Raw genomic sequence first — 13578 nt, 5'->3', positions numbered from 1 at the left:
GTGTTTGTTTTGTGCGTTTGGGGTTATCACGGATCAAAAACTCAAAAACAGTAGTTGAAACGCAAGATGGAAAAACCATTAAATAATGTGGAAGTTGAGTTTTTTTATGTTTAGATAACAAAGTGCCTTTTCATGTTTAGATTTTTTTTCTTCATATCTTTAGAAGTCTGCCGCCCCCCAAACGTGATGACCTGCAATAAACTGCTATCGGCGATGGTGAGGCAGTTGGAGTTTCCTCATCTGGCATTTTCATGAAACAGTTGCATTGGTTTCCTTGATCTTTGTAAAAATAAACTGTTTATTGAGTAATTTACGAGCAAAAATGTATTGCACATATACATTTTCAGATTTTTACCATTTTTTATTCTTCAAAAAATACATAATTTTAAAATATGTATTTTTAAGATTCTGTGCATTAAAAAAATAAGATAAAATAGATAATCCTACATGTTTTAAATGCATACACACGTAAACCAAATTAGAATTCAGTGTGAAGCTGGGCACAATCGGTCATGCGTAAATAAATATCTGATTTCAATTTGCATAAAAACCTGGCTTTGTGTGGCTTTAGGTTCCTTTATTCCCTAAATACAACTCGAACAGAAGCAAATCAAAGAAAATAATGCTGATCTTTTCCTTCTATTTAATAAAGTAAAATAATAGTTATTATCTCTTGTTTTCTTTTCAATTCAATTTTGTTTATATAGCCAAATATTACAGCTTAGTTGTCTCAACGGGCTTCATACAGGCAACCTGAAACAGAATGGGTGATTGCTAACTAAACTAAAGAAGACTAGGCTAAACTGGGCATCGCTGCCGTCAGACCTTCTTTCACTGAAAGGAAAACTCCTTAAAAAAAAGGATTCCGGGAAAAAAAAGAAGAAACCTAAGGGATGCTTTTGATAATAAGGCAAAACTAAGAATATATGTAACTTTTATTTGACCTTACAACAATAAAATATATCTATCATTAATTGTGCAAGGTAGATCAAATTTGCAAAAAGCATTGGGGAAGCTGAAGTAAGTTGAAAAAAATCCTGAAATAACAGCGATATTTGTGGTGTTTGGCATGAATTAAGAAGGATGGCGTAGTGACTCCAGTCCTTATCCCACTGCCACCATTAGTCAACTTGTGGGACAGCATGTCTGCACTCCATACAAAGGACTTATGCAATAGGCCTGCCATTAGAATTATATAAGTTTATAACTCAGTCTCATGTAGAATAGGATTTCTTTGAAGTTACTTTTTTTTCTTTTACTAATTATGGGAACATACTTCAGTTGGTTTTCCTTAGACAAAAAAATGGAATGAAAAAATATAGGAATTTTTCTTTTTTTATTTGCTTAAACATTTTCATGTCACAGACGAATTTGCATGACTTCTATGATTCTGAGTCCACTAAAATAGACTCAGACAAAGTCCCAGTTACGACTTTTAGTTTTTACACATTTGAAACACGCACCTCTGACCATTGTTGGAAAAGTTCATGTTAGTCTTCACTGCGTAGTGAAGTTGCTGTAACATTTCTCACAGAGTTGGGAACACTTTTTGAAAACATTGATCTGTTTGCCATCACTGCTGAGATCCAGAGGAGACTGGATTTATTCATCCTGGTTATTCCTGGAGAGCACATCCGTGACGAGTTAGCAATTCACTATGAGCAGCAGTGGTACAGAGGTGGTCGGCCTCTGATAAGAAGATTACAGGTTCGATTCCTGCCCTCCCTGCCTATGTGTTGGTGTGTATCTGATCAAAACACGGAACCACCCGTTGCTCCTGGTGGTTTTAGGTTGGCACCAGTGTTGGGCAGCAGTGTGTGTGTGCATGGGTGAATGGGACTGTGACTGTAAAGGGCACTGGGCCTTCTTAGAAAGTAAGAAAGCGCTAAATAAGCACATACCATTTACTATGAATTTGTGATACTCATTAATTTCACCAGTTACTCAACATTCAGCTCTGCTATGCAAGAACACTATCAAGAGATTTGAGCTAGAATCCTCTGTCACCAGTCCTATTTTCTGAGTCTCCTTTTTTCCTAATATTTGCTGAGATAATTAACAGATTAGACTTTCCAAGACTGTCTCTATTTTCCTTTTCCTCAGATGTCCATATTTGAGCTTTATTATCCCTCACTTTTTCTGTATTTGTTCTCAAAATTTGTCTGAGAAATTATCTGCAGGACAAACAAACTCAACAATAAAATGAGCAATTCCCAGTTTATTATGCAACAAGCCTGAAGAACACCTTAAAAAGGGCTATTCTCAAACAAAAATCTCTGTAAATAAACCCAGGATCGACTTTATCCAGATGACTTTTGCTTCCTCCACGGTGATAAATATGCCTGTGATTTTAACACAGTCTGAAAATTATGCGTATAAACGATCTCTGAATGACAGTCACTGAGATTAAACAGTGTGGTTTCTTCTTCTAAAAGCTTTGTCAGGCAGGAGGGGAAATTATACACTTCCACTTGGCGTGTGTTCATGTTTTATAGGTTTATGTTGAAGAATGAGAGATGGAATGTGTCTGCGGTTTATTTTACTTTTTTCTTTTCAGTGTGGTTTGCTGACACAAGAAAAAAAAAAATCAGCAGAGAGGTGTCAGACTGTGCTGATGAGCTGCTCGTGTTTATGTTCACCTAATTAATGTGAAGGTCAAGCTGATGAGCCTGCAGTTAATAAGCCAGTTCAGAGGAATGAGCTGGAAAGACGTCATCAGCACCATCGACAGGAGCTTGCTGGCCAGCGCTGGCAGTCAATGATTTTCAGACAGAGCACCAATCTCAGACCGAGCAGCCACTGTGTTGTTTGGCTGCATTTCTTTAAAAATTTGGCAGAATTTTTGACAAATCCTTCATAAAATAAAAATGTATCCTAAAAGAGGCTGGAAAAAAAACACCTTTAATGTAACGGCCGGTAAATTTAAACCCCAATTTTATTTAGATTTTCTTTCTCCTAAAAAGAAAAGCGATGCTTACTCAAAAGCAACTGAACATTTTTTTTGGTGAAATGAGAAAAAAAAGACAACCTCAATTCATATTTTTCCCCAAAAAATGTATTGGCTAATGTGGAAAATGCCCAGAGGCAGCAACCACTTCCTATGTAGAAACAAATCAAATCTGCCTCACTGCCAATGTGTCTGATCAATCCCTTGCATTCTGACATGAGGTCTGTGTAGGCACAATGCAGACAGCGGGATGGAAAGTAGCTAAATTTGGAGACAGATGTGTCACACTTCCAACATAAACTAGTCTGTGATACAACTTTATTGATCCAATGCATTTACTAAAAGCATTTTATGCATAGTAATGCTAAATTACAGGAGAGGGGCAGATGCGTGCACAAATCTGGCAACTTGTCCTAACTGGAAAGTTGATTTGTTATGCAATGCATCGTGCAGACTCACTTTCATTTAGCATTTAGCAGAACCGCTTAATTTTTTTAAAGAAAAACCTTTAGCTGATGAGGATTTAAAATGATCTTGTTTAGCTTCCACTAAACTTTGTTTCAAAAATATAAATCCTTTTATTTGTAGAAATGAGAAACCTTTTTTAAATGCTATAAAAGTCTTTTCTTTTTCTTAATTTCTTTCTTTCATTGACCAGTTCAATCCAGTGAGTTATAGTAGAGGCTTCATGCTGAGGAATGAATGTTTTGCTTCCAAATGATCTGTTTCTTACCAGGTAAAATGATTTATTTCCATAACGAAGAACACACAGTCAATAATGCATCAATATCCTAATGATTTTGTCTGTGTTTTATTAAAAAGAGGACAAACAGTTTTCAATAACTGCAGCATTTCTATACAGTTCTTGCAAAATAAAAAAAACATCTGTACACTCCGGGTCTGTTCAGGAGGTTGGGAGGACAGCAGTAGAAAAATGAAAACCTACAACAGAACAGAGATCTGGTATCCACTGCTTTAAGGTAAAGCTGAATAAGACTGAAGCGAAGTGTGTTCCATCCTTTTGTGGACTCAGATTGTAGATGAAATGGTAAAGAGCATTTATGATCTTTTTATTTAGAAAGCTGTTCTGTAATAATCCCTCCAGATGAGGATTAGTGAGATGAGTTAGTTTACTAAAATGCATCCATTTGCACTCTAGGAACACTGATACCTACAGAAAAAGCCATTTGAAATCTGCCTAATAATAGGCCAGTCGGCTCCCCTTACCTGCACTGAGTCTGACTATGAATTTGCAAAGAGTTGTGTGATTTATTGTACCTGGTTTTATCTGCAAATAGGGCAAATTGCCCATAAACTCAGTTTAGATAATTCTGTTTCAACATCCAACCTGTGTTAGTTTAGGAAAAACAAAATCAGGTTTTCTTTAAGCTAAAAGATTATAATAATATAGACTTATATATCTGGCTTGATTAATGAAACAGCTTCTGGTCATCATGTGGAGAAGGAAGAAAGTGCTCTGAAGCGTCGGAAAACACACTTTACAGAATCATGCTCCTACATAGCTAGAAATAATACTACAGAATGCATGTGCACTCTCAAAAATGAGGAAAAGAAGAGACAAATAATACATTTTGGCTCGGTCTAACCGCACAATATGTAACTTAGCAGCACTTTTCATCAACATTCATAGCCATAGCTCACAGTTGAGCCTTCTCTGTCCTTTCTCCGCCGAACAGTATTGCACATAAAAACACAAAAACCCGCAAGAGGCGGCAGCAACCTGCACAGTGAGTCACAACGTATTGCTTCTGCTTTCTGTGAGATCTAGTGCAGGGTGTGCTCAAAAGCCCGACCACCAGAGCGCCAGCACAGGAGCTGAGACTTTTGATAAAGGCACACATTGCAAAAGATTCTGCACACATGGATGATAGGTTGAGGAGCTTAGTGTATTTGTGCAACTCAAAATTGTTCTTTGTCACGCCAACACAGGTAAAAAGACTGAAGAGACTTTGCTAAGAGGCCAGCTCGTTAACAAATGATACCTTGTTTTTGTGCCTGTGATCTGACTTAAAATCATTTCATGCAAAATATGATTAAAAAGTCATGAATTTAGATTGCCATTTACAACGACTTTCGTTCTTTTAGCTATCACAACTTCATGTGACATTTATTCATCTTAAAAAAATCTAGGATGCATAATCCATTAAGTGCAAACAAGGAGCTTAAAACACATAACTTCTTTTTTCAATCCTGAATCCAACAGACTTAAATATTAAAATATAATCCTTTTAGGCCATATTCTCAGGATCAGACTGAGCTTTATGTGCATGATGACATGTAATTTATTCAACCCATCAGGCTCAAGACAGGTTTTTGGTTAAACTTCCCCTTAAAAAGACTAAAGTTTATATTTCACTGGTGTCTTGTGAGCTTCGTTAAGCTGAATTTCACACTCAAATCACAGTCTACAGATTGTCATGCATGATTTAGAAACATTAAGCAGGACCAAAGTTAAAGCAAACTTCATTGTAACCTTCACACCTGAAATTATATTTGTGATTCTGCTGTCAAAGGCCTTGATTCTAAAGGCAAAGAATCCAGGTTGCACTCAGCATCTGATGCCAGATCTGTGCCTGTGTCCCCAAGTGCACAACCCTCAGTGTCCCTCATCAATCTGTTCTCCTCTTCCTCAAACTCCTCCTCCATTTCAACTTTTTCCAGAGCCACCTCGTTCTCGTAACAAAAGGAGTTCCTCATGCTCGAAGCAGCAGACTTCTTCTCTGCCAGCTCCCTGGCGCTGCAGCTGGGTGTGCTGGGCACCTCGTAGGTGTTGTCAAAGCGAGAGTAGTCCACTTTGTAGTAGTTCTTTTCTTCAAAAAGCACTGGCTCAAAGCGGTGGCCCCAGAGAATCTCCCCGGCCACATAGGAACTCCGGCACTGAGTTGTCATCGCGGTGGCCTCCACCATTCCCTCAAGAATCACCACAATCTCAAAGTCTGATGTTTCCAAATCCTGTTTGTTCATCTCGTAGAAAGGGCTGTCCTCATCTATTTCGTGCACGATGGTAATTGGAGACACCAGGAAGATTCTGTCGATGCCACTGTCAAAGCCTACATCAATGTCCATCTGATCCAAAGGGATGAACTCTCCCTCTGCCGTTGTGCGGGATTTAAGGAGCTGCGCCCTAACATGGGCTTCCACCAGGTGACTCTTCCTCAGGTTCCCAACTCGCCACATCAGGCAAAGTTTCCCATCTCTCATGGCCACTGTGGCAAAGTGGCTAAACACCAGCGTCTCGTTCCTCTTTTTGGGCTTTGCCATCTTGGCCATAACAGCACCAATGATAAAAGCATCAATGATGCAGCCAACGATGCTTTGGAATACCACCATGAAAACAGCGATGGGGCATTTTTCCGTCACGTAGCGATAGCCGTAACCGATCGTGGTTTGGGTCTCAACCGAAAACAGGAATGCAGCGGTGAAACTGTCCACATTGGAAACGCACATTTGGGTTTCATTCTCTAAGTCCCCATAAAAAAGCGCCACCAGCCAGAAGACTAATCCAAAAAACAACCAGGACAGCAGGAAGGACAGGCAGAATACGAGCACCATCCAGCGCCAGCGGATGTCCACGCAGGTGGTGAAGATATCTGCCAGGTAACGCTGGCTCTTCTCACTCATATTGATAAACTGCACGTTGCAGTGGCCATCCTTACTGACAAAGCGGCTTTGCTGTTGGTGCCCTGTGTGCCCTTTGTTGACGTCGCCATTGCCGTAGCCATTTGGAACAGCAATGGCCGCCAGCTTCATGCCGTCTTCCTCAGAGGACACAATGCTGTATCGGTGGCTTCGCACACTCCCCATCACTTCCAGCGGGGAGGGCTGGGCCGCTTCTGCTTTGGAAAACAGTCTAAGTTTTTGATAGAAGCGTTGGAGAAACAGTTTTGAATGCTACTGGGGACAAGCTGAAGCAGAAAATGTGGCGAACAGGACTCGGTCCTGCTGGGAACAGGGACGCGGGGCCTGTGCTTCTCTGGGTGTGCTGCGTTGGTGAGGGCAGCTCAGGCCTCGTCGATGTTCGATTTGGACCTCATCCGTGACAAAAACTGCCGGGATACAAGCAGGAAAGAAGAAATTAAAACATTTCTTCTGAAAAAGAGTTGCTGCATGTGTGCACTTGTGGATTTTGTATGATTTGTACACAAGTTGACATTTTTGCTTTTTTAGTGAGTGCAAAAAACACAAGTTTTAGGTATTTTTTTTATTAGTGTATAAATGTATTTATGAATCCAACAACAACTTTCATTAAATTCAGCAAACTTTCTCTACATCAAGCAGCAGCTTTGCCTCTAAATCCTGCACTTCTTCTAATATCTAACAACACATTTACCGTAATAGTATTTACTCAGTTCTATGCTTTTTGTTATTCTTTTTGCAATTCACGTTCAGCAGAATAAGTCATTCAGTATCCTTGCATCATAGGTTACAGAACAACAAGGATGGCTGAGTTAGAAAATGTATTGACTGGGTGTTCGTAGCAAAAGGTCCATTAAAATTCAACACCACAGGCTAAAAGAGGTTATAGACGGGTTTTCTCTGTTCATCCCAAAATGACCCCACTTTCACTTTTAACCTCGCTTCGTCTGAGTTAAGGTAATTCTCCCAAGTGGAAACATTTGTATAATACATTTTAAAACTCTATTACTGAGGATTAGGATAAATATCAATTCTAGCATGTTGATAAAAAACTGATAAAAAAGGAAATTTTTAAGTTTTTCATTTAACTTTTGTTTTTGTAATTTTCTGATTTGTATTAATGCTTTCCTTAAATTTAGAGATTTAAGTGGGATGCAGGGATTTCCCTTTATCAAATTTGGATTTCTCAATAAATGATGGATCAGATGCAAACTCCTCCATGTTGGCGATTATGGAAAAATCCAAATAGCCGGATCCCTTTGAACAGGTTGCGGCTACTCAAAACAAAACAAGTTCAATGGGGCCAAGTTTCTTTAAAAATCACATCTCCAACTTGCAACATCTCCTGTATCCACGGTTTCTGGCCTCACTGTTTGCTACTTTACAGCAGCATGACAGATCTTTGACTGTCAGGTTGTTATATCAGGGCACATGAAGCATTGCAATCTCTGCACATGTTTGTTTTGTTCTCAGTTAGAGCGAACAGCTGTGGCAGATGGAAAGTGGTTACATAAAGCTGCTCTGTTTTTTATTTCCCAAATCAATAACTATGAACAATCATTCAGCTGCATCTTTGATTATAAGCTTGTGAAAATGAAATTTAAAAAAATATCTAATTGTGAAAAACATTTTATATGATGTAATATACATTTTCAGTCCGACTCAATCACCATTATAATAGATATTTTTAATTATAACTTATGTCTGTGTTTGTTTTTGTTCCATTTTTCACCATTATTAACAAACTCATGCTTAAATTACAAAAAAAATAATTAATACTGCTAAATCCACAAAAAAACTGAAAAATGTTTAATATTTAGAGAGACTTGAATTTATAAAATTGTACGTTGTAAAAGCAAACTCAATTTACTTAAACAGATTTCTTTTTTTTTTTTCTTTTTTAAGATGCAATGTTACAGCCTTGATAAAGCTTCAAAAAGAGACAACGTCACACCTACCTGTTGGCGCTTACTGCGCAAAATCTGCTTTTCCCTTGTTATGATAAATCCAGTTTGCGCCAAATCTGCAGCTCCTTCTCTTCACTCTTTTGCTCCTCTTGTTGGCTTTTCCTGCTGTCAGCTCTGGAGCAGTAGATTGTGCCATAACCCTCTCCGTCCGCACTAAAGAAGATAGTTGTGGTTGAAGAGACAGACTTTAAAAAACACGTGGGCCCGGCCCCGCCCCTCACGGGCGGATAGCCAATAGGAAACTGCTGCTGTTTGAGCTTCTGTCATTGATGATTTCATTTTGGACCCTTTTTCTACAAACTTTAAATACATTTCAAATGTTTTTTTTCTCGTTTGGAATGTGATGATATTGACATGAAAACTGTGAAACTGCGAGAATAACAATATAAAATTACGAAACTTATACATTACAAGTAATTCTGAGCATTTTTGTGGTAGATTTTCATAATCAGGTGGAGACTTTCTCCAAATGAAAGCTATAATCACTGGTATTGCCCTAAGCAAACACCAGGTGGCGCTATTACCTACAAAGAGTTCAATTCCAAGCTGTTTGTGTCAAATACTTTCAATCTGATCTAGTTTACCTGATAGTTCCATCACTGTGACGAAGAAGAAAAAAAAGAAAACTGACTTATTGAAACTGATTTATTGAACTTTTGTCACACAGACAACACAGAATACATTGTGCAAACATTAAATATAGATAAGCTTTCACAAATACAAATATTTACAACTCTTTAACATCACTGGGCTGATTTATTTCTGCTTTAATAAAAAGTTTGATGGTCACAGAGAACACACATTTCATATAAAAGCCACTTTTTTTGTTCAGTTTTTATCTTTTTCAGGAGATACAAGTTTTGGCGAATGAAGTCAGTCTTTTCATCTATTCTCACCACCTGCTAGTTCACACAGGATTTCATTTTCGTGCGAGCTGCATCTAAGCAACGACACCTTGATGTGAAATCTTATGAAAATAATATTGACTTGCAAAGTGAAAGTTATGGGAAAATAGGTGCTCCTTCCATCGGGCAATATATACAAAAACAGGACTTCTTAAACTTATTTAAAATGCTGTTTTAGGTCATTTCAACGTGTTGTGCACCTTGTGGGTTACAAAAAAGTCTGCAGCACTGGTTCTTCATTGATTTCTAGAGTCACATGCCCAGTGCCGCCTTTTCTTTTGACTGATGGCAAATGCCCATCGTCAGGATGTCTCTTCCTGTTAAGTGCCTCTGCGCTCAGCATGGGCACTGGCACCCATGTGGTTTTGTTGAAGAAGGCGTAGTCTACCTTGTAGTGCTTTTTGCCCACCTTTAAAATGTCCTTGAAGCGCTGACCCCAGCGGATGTCTGCTGGTGTGTAGGTTGTGCGTGTCTGGTGCAGCATTCCAGTAGAGTCTCCTGTATAAGTGAAAGAGACGACCAGGTCAAAGTTCTCCTCCAGCAGCTCGTCTGGATCCAGGCTGTAAAGCGGACTTCCTGGTTCCAGCTTGTGGATGATAGTAACCGGGGTCGTGAGGGCGATTTCTGGCTCCTCAATCTGGAGATCTTGGTATGACCACGCGATGAAACCCTGCGGCCGCTTCATGCATCGGACTAGCTGAGCTGTGACGACCCCCTCCAGAATGTGATTGCCTCGGAAGTCCCCGAGGCGCCATGACAGACAAAGAACTCCATCTCGAAGATTGACCACGGCAAACTTGCTGAAACCCACCGATTGAGCCCTTTTTCGAGCGGAGGCCATCTTGGCCAGAACGATGCCGATAATTATGGTATCAAGGAAGCAACTGAATAAATCTTGAACTGTCACAACTACAATGGCAACAATACAGTACTCGTTCATATACCTGAAGCCATAACCTATGGTTGCTTGGGTTTCCACTGAGAACAGAAAAGCCCCGGTAAATCCTCTGACGTTTTCCACACAGGGTTTGTTCTCCAGACTTTCCGTGTCTCCATTGACATATGCAATGAGCCAGTAACCAAGGCCAAAGAGGAGCCAAGAGATAATGTTGGACAGGAAAAAGATGAGGAACATGACCCTCCAGCGGATTTCTATAAGAGTGGTGAAGATATCCACAAAGTATGTGCTCCAGTCTCCCGGAGCCTTCAGGAACATCACAGGGAACTTGCCATCCTTCTTCATGTACTGGACCCTCTTTTGCTTTTTGTCCTTTTGGTTGTCTAACGTGTGGATGGTGGTGTAGCAGGTGTTGATGACCTGTTCCTCCCTTTCAGTGCTCATTTTGATGGAGGGGGCCTTTCTCACTGCTGTGAAGAGACAAAAAAGATAGAAAAACAGCGCATATGAAGAATTTCTCTGTTATCATAGTATTATTTTTTTGTGACCATGCAAATGAAGTAGAATAGCATGTGACATCAATCCGTGAGTCTCTTGGACCTGTTTGCTCAACAGGAGCCTTCATGTTTGAGCAGACAGCCAAGGTCACAGTAAGCCTCTGGCTCTGGGTGGAAAATATCTCAAGTATCAGCCACCTCTAGGTGTTAAAATAACATGAATGATTATTTACTAGAAATCTATTCACCATCTAAGTGCCACACAGTTTACACAAAAGCTAGATCTTAATGCAAGACAAAAATAATCATTCAAATAAACAATTTTTAATACATTTAATTTTTTTTTTCACTTAAGAAAAACTGTTTGCACATCCTGCATCTGATTTTTTATGTTAAATATTATTTGTTGGAAGCTAAATATCAAATTGCTTTTGTCTGATTTAATAATATCATGTCCTTTTCTTTGTTTTGTTTTTTTAAATCTAGTTTTTTGAAAAGGCATCCATTATAAATCTATCAAATATCAGAGATTTTACTCTGACCTCCTGACAAGATTAAATTTGACTTTATTCGTTGTTTAAAAAACTCCATAATGGAAAATCTCTTTTTAAATCATTTTGGCTTAAATCTTTAGTTTTTAGATTAAATTTCCATCCATCGGAATCTCGTAACCAAAAAACAGATCAGACAACAATTTTAATCTTTTTTTGTCATTAAATTGAATTGTTCAGAGAAACTGTGAAAATTACAAAAGGGTTCATTAAGCCACGTCTTGACCTTAATATTAATTATTAAGCAGGTTGTGTTTTTTTTTATCTTTTCTGCCCTCATGAGAGTAAATTATTATCCATCAATCACCTCTGAAAGCATTCACCTCAAATGTCAGCACACATGTTAAACTTTAACCACACCTTTCTCTTTTCTGAACACATACCACTGGATTAAGAACATTTAAAGCACTTTCCTCTGCCTTACTTCATTGAGTCGGGGGTCAATTTTTCTTTCTTTCACTATTCAATAACAAGACATGTCTTTCCTGTCAGCCACAAACTGTTTTACTGCTTAATTGAGACAAATGAGAACATGTAAAATGTTTATCTTATCCAGAGAGTTAATTTTATAGCTTCTGTGGTTTAATTATATGACCAGCTTCTTCTTTTGTCTTACAACAGCATGTGCCAAGTGCAACTTTACAGCAGATTTCCTGTCAGCCGTACTTTATAAAAAAAAAATCTCTGAGTTGGTCACTGAGTTAGACCCCCTCCAAGAGTTAAATTTTACAAAAATACAAGAAATGTGGAAAAAGTGCACCATCCTGCATGCCATGTTTTAAGTACTTAATATATCTGTAATTTTTTAAATAGCTATTTACTGTAGAGTTGTTGATAAAGTAAATGTGTCATTTGCAACTTACAGCTTTTCACAACACACTGATCAAGCACATTGATTAAAAAGAGATGGTATAAAGATTTGTACCACAAATAACAAAATTGGACATCATTTTAACCCACATCAAAAACTTTATGAACACGGCTGTGCAGCACTAATGCATTCAAATTTTGTATTTAGTGCACCGTTAAAGTTTAACAACTATTGTCACTGGAACTTAAAGGAAAATTACAATGTCAAGATTTCGATTTTAATATTTCTCACAGAGATTCTAAGCTTTTGTTATATTGTCTTCATGCTTTACCTGTTTGTTTCCACCTGTGTCAGGTGAACTTTGCAATAAAATGACAGGGAAGGTGCAAAATGTGCTGTTCACATATGTTAAAGGGCTGCTGCAATAACATGTTATCTGTGACTCAGTAAACAGGTACATCCAGGCGGGAAACAGACATAAACTACAAACACCTCATGAGCGATAAAAGTGTGAATCAATTCAAGACAAATACCGATCATGACTTTGATCTTTTAAGATGACACACTGCACTTTCTTGTTAATTTTTTATTATTTAGCTTGTTTTACTTTGAAGCTTTGATCTGGTTTTTTGCTAAATCTTCCATGGATCCCCATACAATTTCAACCATCCACTATAATTAATATCTAAACGAACGAGATTGTACTTAAAAAGGTCATTATGCAAACATGTTCAACTTCGTATGCTGTCCGTTTTAATTTGATGTAACAATTAGTCTTATTCTTCAATTTATTTACCATGCATTGAACAACATAAGATGAAATAAAAGCCTTTTTCAAAAAGGCACAAGGGGTTTTATTTTCTTAATCCTAAAAGTTTAAGCTAAATCGTCATAAATATTCTCAATTAAGGAATATTGAAAGCCCTTAAACAAAAAAATTATGTGGAAAAACCAGTTACCTTTGAATGGAAATCACACTGGCTCAGGTGTCTCAAATGTTCCTCCACTTTGGCGAGCATCAGACAATGTGCTGAACAAGCTGGAGTGACCTTAGGTTGGTTGAAGACCACGACGTTGTTGGGGGCTGGCCTGGTCCTGAGGCAAATCCCGTTCAGTTCTGATATGGCAGCGCTCACCTCCCCTCATTGGAGAGTCCAAAAGGATTTACAACTAATGGAATATTTTAGAACTTCTTCAGGAAACAAACAAGCAGACGTCCTCTAACAGTTTGTCCCACAATGATGGAACAGAAGTTATGAAATCAAAACTCTTTGCAAATGATAACAAAGGCTGAGAAGCATTTATGATTCAAGGTTATGGAGGGGAGGGGGGGGGGGGGGGTATT

At 38.4% G+C, this 13578-nt stretch overlaps 2 protein-coding genes across 2 annotated transcripts; both read right to left on the bottom strand.

Annotated features, from left to right (window-relative positions):
- Positions 1 to 3742: 3742 nt before the first annotated feature.
- LOC101171082 (inward rectifier potassium channel 2) lies at positions 3743 to 8794 on the bottom strand. The gene is made up of 2 exons (XM_004071646.5): positions 8563 to 8794; positions 3743 to 7014 (listed from the first exon to the last, which is right to left on the bottom strand). Exon 2 carries the CDS (start codon positions 6770 to 6772, stop codon positions 5456 to 5458), a length of 1317 nt encoding a protein of 438 aa, XP_004071694.1. The 5' UTR covers positions 6773 to 7014; positions 8563 to 8794; the 3' UTR covers positions 3743 to 5455.
- A 408-nt stretch (positions 8795 to 9202) lies between these two features.
- On the bottom strand, positions 9203 to 13325 carry LOC101171333 (inward rectifier potassium channel 16). Its single transcript, XM_004071647.5, has 2 exons — positions 13193 to 13325; positions 9203 to 10844 (listed from the first exon to the last, which is right to left on the bottom strand). Exon 2 carries the CDS (start codon positions 10816 to 10818, stop codon positions 9685 to 9687), a length of 1134 nt encoding a protein of 377 aa, XP_004071695.1. The 5' UTR covers positions 10819 to 10844; positions 13193 to 13325; the 3' UTR covers positions 9203 to 9684.
- Between the last annotated feature and the right edge of the window lie 253 nt (positions 13326 to 13578).

Source organism: Oryzias latipes, chromosome 8, assembly GCF_053564925.1.
Source record: "Oryzias latipes strain Hd-rR chromosome 8, Olatipes_Hd-rR_3.1".
NCBI classification, from domain to species: Eukaryota; Metazoa; Chordata; class Actinopteri; order Beloniformes; family Adrianichthyidae; genus Oryzias; species Oryzias latipes.
The sequence above is the reverse complement of the archived record's forward strand: the minus strand, read 5'-3'. Positions and strand labels throughout refer to the sequence as shown.

Excerpts from the sequence above, each read along its gene's own strand:
- LOC101171333 (XM_004071647.5), bottom strand. The coding sequence starts at position 10,818 with ATGAGCACTGAAAGGGAGGAACAGGTCATCAACACCTGCTACACCACC.
- LOC101171082 (XM_004071646.5), bottom strand. The coding sequence starts at position 6,772 with ATGGGGAGTGTGCGAAGCCACCGATACAGCATTGTGTCCTCTGAGGAA.